The 4507-nt window shown below is 51.3% G+C and overlaps 1 protein-coding gene across 1 annotated transcript; it reads right to left on the bottom strand.

The window, feature by feature from the left end:
- Nucleotides 1-2090: 2090 nt before the first annotated feature.
- Nucleotides 2091-3479, bottom strand: LOC116001239. Its single transcript, XM_031241128.1, has 2 exons — nucleotides 2710-3479; nucleotides 2091-2577 (listed from the first exon to the last, which is right to left on the bottom strand). Exons 1-2 carry the CDS (start codon nucleotides 3477-3479, stop codon nucleotides 2091-2093), a joined length of 1257 nt encoding a protein of 418 aa, XP_031096988.1.
- Between the last annotated feature and the right edge of the window lie 1028 nt (nucleotides 3480-4507).

The following is a 4507-nucleotide window of genomic DNA, read 5'->3' as shown; positions in this document are numbered from 1 at the left end:
CCTTCTTTTGAATTATGTGGCAGTAGTCTTTTCCCTATGTGTATAAATAAGTGTAAGCCATGTACAGTAAAGCAGTTAAATAGATTACTTCTTTCTACCTTCCTTTCCCACATTTAACAGGATGCACTCAAGACTCCCAACACAGCTTTACAGCTTGCTCACTCGACTCTTCAGGGTGAACACGAGAAGCAGCAGGTTGCCCACACTCATGCTTTGGAGCATGCCATAGAGGATTGGTAGGGGACGGAGGATTTCTATCGCGCAGTTGACGATTATGCTTGCTAGCGTATGCCGGGTCTGCTAAGGTATTGGTTGTCTTCTCCTGATCGTTCTGGTCAGGCTATGGTGGATGCCATGTCCGGATGGTACGATGCGCAAGATTATCAGGCCTACTTAGGCCCACCTCTCGTGCAGGTCCTCCAGGAGTGGGCGGTGACTGCGGGGGGTAAGTCTGCCATGGGGCCCGTGGCAGAAGTTTGGTTGCGAGATACTGACGAAGGGCACGCGAGGGTCGTGCGAGAGTGCGAGGCGGCCTTTTACTTAGGGCAGCGAGAGATGCAGGACCAGTTGTATGGCAAGTTTCGTCGCCGTTTCACTTCTTTCAGCATCGCGGGGTGGAAGTTGCCAGTGTATCTTCCTCTCCGTCGTCCTCCCGCTCTCGTCATGCCCGCGTCCACTACTACTCCTGTGGATGGTTTTCTTATGAGCCTAGAGAGAGCCGGGGGGACATCATCTGTGGCTTTACCGTCGGATCCCGTTGGAGGCTCCAGTGCCGTTGGGAGTGTGGATCCGTCATTGAGTCTCCACTTCACCTCCGGGTCTGGTTTCTCAGGGTCAGCAGCAGGTTCTGCAGCTCCGTAGGGATCATTTTTCTAGCTTTCCTCTAGCTTAGATGTTATTTTGCTTATTTGCTTGTTAGTTCATTGTATTCCGCGTATTTTAGTTCGTGCCATGAACTACTAAACATTCTCGCAAGTAATGGACTTTTTTTTTCAACAATGCGACGCCTCATTAGCGGGTCCAGTACGCACGTGTGGGTTGCCTCCAAGCAATGCAACTCACACGCCCCACTCGACTCATTAACCAGCGCATGGACCGCTTACCCTGCGGGTCCGATGCGCGCATGTGGATTGCCTCCAAGCAACGCAACTCACACGCCCCACTCGCCTCATTAACTAGGACCGCCTACCCTGCGGGTCCGATGCGCGCATGTGGGTTGCCTCCAAGCGTCGCAAACCCACACCCCCCATTCACCTTATTAACCAGCGCATGGACCGTCTACCCTGCGGGTCCGATGCGCGCATGTGGGTTGCCTCCAAGCGTCGCAAACCCACACGCCCCATTCACTTTATTAACCAGCGCATGGACCGCCTACCCTGCGGGTCTGATGCGCGCATGTGGGTTGCCTCCAAGTGTCGCAAACCCACACGCCCCATTCACCTTATTAACCATCCTGCGGGTTAATTGTGACCTGTGGGTAACCCACACGGCTCGCGCCGGAGGTGCGCGTTGGATCGATTTGTTTATTGAAGTAAAAGAGGAAATTTTGAAGTAGAAGAGGAAATTTATTAAAATAGAGGAATGCCAGGACATATGGGCTGGCTCGAAGCAATGCGAGACCATACCATCTGTGCGCCGGGGTCGTCTAGCACATTGGCGCGCTTTTTATTGCAATTTGCACATTAAGGTGAGAGAACTTTCCAAGTACCTATCTCGGATCAATTCCGAGTAAATGGCCTGTACAGTTATTTACCTTGTTTGTTCTTCTATTGGAAGAACTTCTTCAGGTGGTGGGAATTCCACACCCGGTCGATTGGGACCCTTTGCATTATCTCCAATTTGTAAGTGTTTTCCCGTACCACCTGGCGAATCCTATATGGTCCTTCCCAATTTTGTGCCAATTTGCCGCCTTGTAGGGGTTTACTGGCCTCCCTTCTGCGTAAGACTAGATCACCCTCCTGGAGGTCCCTCGGTCGTGCCCGCGAATCTTGGTAACGCTTTACCGTTCTTTGATATGCAGCCATATTTCGGCCAACCGTCTCCCTCCTCTCTTCCAAAAGGCTTAACTCGACTCTCATGCTTTCCTCATTCTACCCAGGCTGGTAAAGCTCGCTTCTTTCGGTGGGTATGGCGGATTCTAAAGGGTTTCGAGCCTCGCACCCATATGTCAAGGAGAAGGGGGTTTCACCAGTGGCCTTTCTAGGGGTGGTTCTGTATGCCCATAGTATAGTGGGCAACTCCTCGTACCATGCGGATCCTACGGTTTCTACTCTCTTTTTTATGCCGTCTAGGAGGGTACGGTTCACATTTTCTACTTGCCCATTAGCTTGGGGGTATGCTACTGCTGCCTTGACGTGTTCCACCCCATAGTATGCGCAGAAGCGAGCGAAGTTTTTGTTGTCGAATTGTTTCCCGTTGTCCAATACGATTTGTAGAGGTACCCCAAACCTTGTGAATATGTGCTTCCACACGAACTTTCGGCATTGATATTCCGTGATCGAGGCGAGGGGTTCAGCCTCCACCCACTTGGTGAAGTAGTCCACTGCCACTACTATGAACTTCAGGCCGCCCACGCCCCTGGGAAAAGGCCCTAGCAGATCGATACCCCAATGCGCAAAGGGGATGGCGGATGTCACTGGGGTATACTAAGAGGCCGGTCGCCCCGGGAGTATTGCGAAGTGTTGGCATGCGGGGCACTTCTTCACATACTCTAGGCAATCAGCCCTTAGGCGAGGCCAATAATACCCCTGGAGGATGATTTTTCGGGCCAAGGTCTGGGCACCCTGGTGGGCCGCGTAGACCCCTTCGTGCATCTCGGTGAGTAACTTGTCTGCCTCGGCCTTAGTTAGGCAGCGGAGTAGCGGCCCCCCGAAGGATAGTTTAAACAGGTTGCCATCTATTATTTGGTACGACGGGGCCATTGTCATCACTTTACGCGCCCTCGTCGGGTCGTTTGGGGTAGTCCCGTGCTTTTTATAAAGAATCATTTCTTTCATCCATTCGTCCGGGGTGGGGTGGATGACCCATATTTCTTCCCTCTCGATGCTGGGCGTGCTTATGTCAACAGTGGTGATTATTAGGGAGACATATCCCAAATGGTCATCCAAGCCTTGCATGACTCGAGATAGGAGGTCGGCTTCTCCGTTATCTGCTCTGGGGATCTGAACCAACTCCCATCGCTCGAAATCGGCCAATAACCTTTGTACCACTTCCTTATACTGTCTCATCTGGTTCTCTCGAGTTTCGAATTGGTTGTTGACGTGGCCCACCACGAGCCTAGAGTCAGATCGGATCGTCAGGCTACTCACTTGGAGTGCTCTGGCCAATTTCAGCCCTCCTATCAAGGCTTCGTATTCTGCTTCGTTGTTGGATACCTGAAAGTTAAATCTAAAGGCCTGGTAAGCCTTAAAGCCTTCTGGGGATATAAGTACTGCCCCGCCCCCGCATCCCCTCTTACTAGACGCCCCGTCAGTGTACATTTCTCAGTCTCTGTGCTTCCTGTTTGATTGGCCTGGCTCGTCAGGGATGGTGCATTCCACTATGAAGTCTACCAATGCTTGACCTTTTATAGCCGCTCGTGGGCGGTATTCCAGGCTATACTGGGTGAGTTCCATCGCCCACTTCACCATCCGGCCCGAGGACACCTAATTTCTTAGGATCGACCCTAAGGGTTGGTTTGTTAGAACTACCACGTGGTGCGCCTGAAAGTAGTACACCAATTTCCGTACGGTTCGGATGAAGGCGTACACCGTCTTTTCAAGGGGAGTGTATCTAAGCTCGACGTCGTGCAGGGCTTTGCTCACGTAATAGATGGGCTTTTGGACTCCCGTTTTCTCCCTCACTAGTACCGAGCCGATGGCGGTTGGCGCTACCCCCAAATATACATATAACACCTCGCCTTTCTCTGGCTTCAACAGGACGGGTGCCGATGCTAGGTATGCTTTGAATTGTTCGCAGGCCTCTTGGCATTCAGGGGTCCAAGTGAAACCATTTTTCTGTTTCATCACCTAGAAGAAGGGCAGTGATTTTTCCGCCAGTTTTGACATGAATCTGCTCAGTGCAGCCAACTTCGCGTTCAGTCGCTGGACCTCCTTTACTGTGGTGGGGTGTTTCATCTGCAGGATGCTCTGCGCCTTTTTAGGATTGACCTTGATTCCCCTATGAGTGACCATGAAGACCAAAAATTTTCCTCCCTTCACTGCGAATGCGCATTTTTTTTGGGTTTAGGCGTAGGTTCTTCTGCTTCATGATTTCGAAACACCTGGCTAGATACTCCGAATGGGTCGAGGCCTCCTTGCTTTTTACTAGCATATCGTCGACGTAGGCTTCCATGATATTGCCAAGTAAGTTCTTGATTACTTCTGCCACCATGCGGGTAAAGGTGGCGCCCGAATTTTTTAGGCCGAAAGCCATGACTCTATAACAATATATGCCATCCGGGGTGACGAATGCCGTCTTTTCTTCATCTTCCTTCGCCATGAATATCTGGCGATACCCCTTAAACGCA

This window comes from Ipomoea triloba, chromosome 13 (genome assembly GCF_003576645.1).
Source record: "Ipomoea triloba cultivar NCNSP0323 chromosome 13, ASM357664v1".
NCBI classification, from domain to species: domain Eukaryota; kingdom Viridiplantae; phylum Streptophyta; class Magnoliopsida; order Solanales; family Convolvulaceae; genus Ipomoea; species Ipomoea triloba.
The sequence above is the reverse complement of the archived record's forward strand: the minus strand, read 5'-3'. Positions and strand labels throughout refer to the sequence as shown.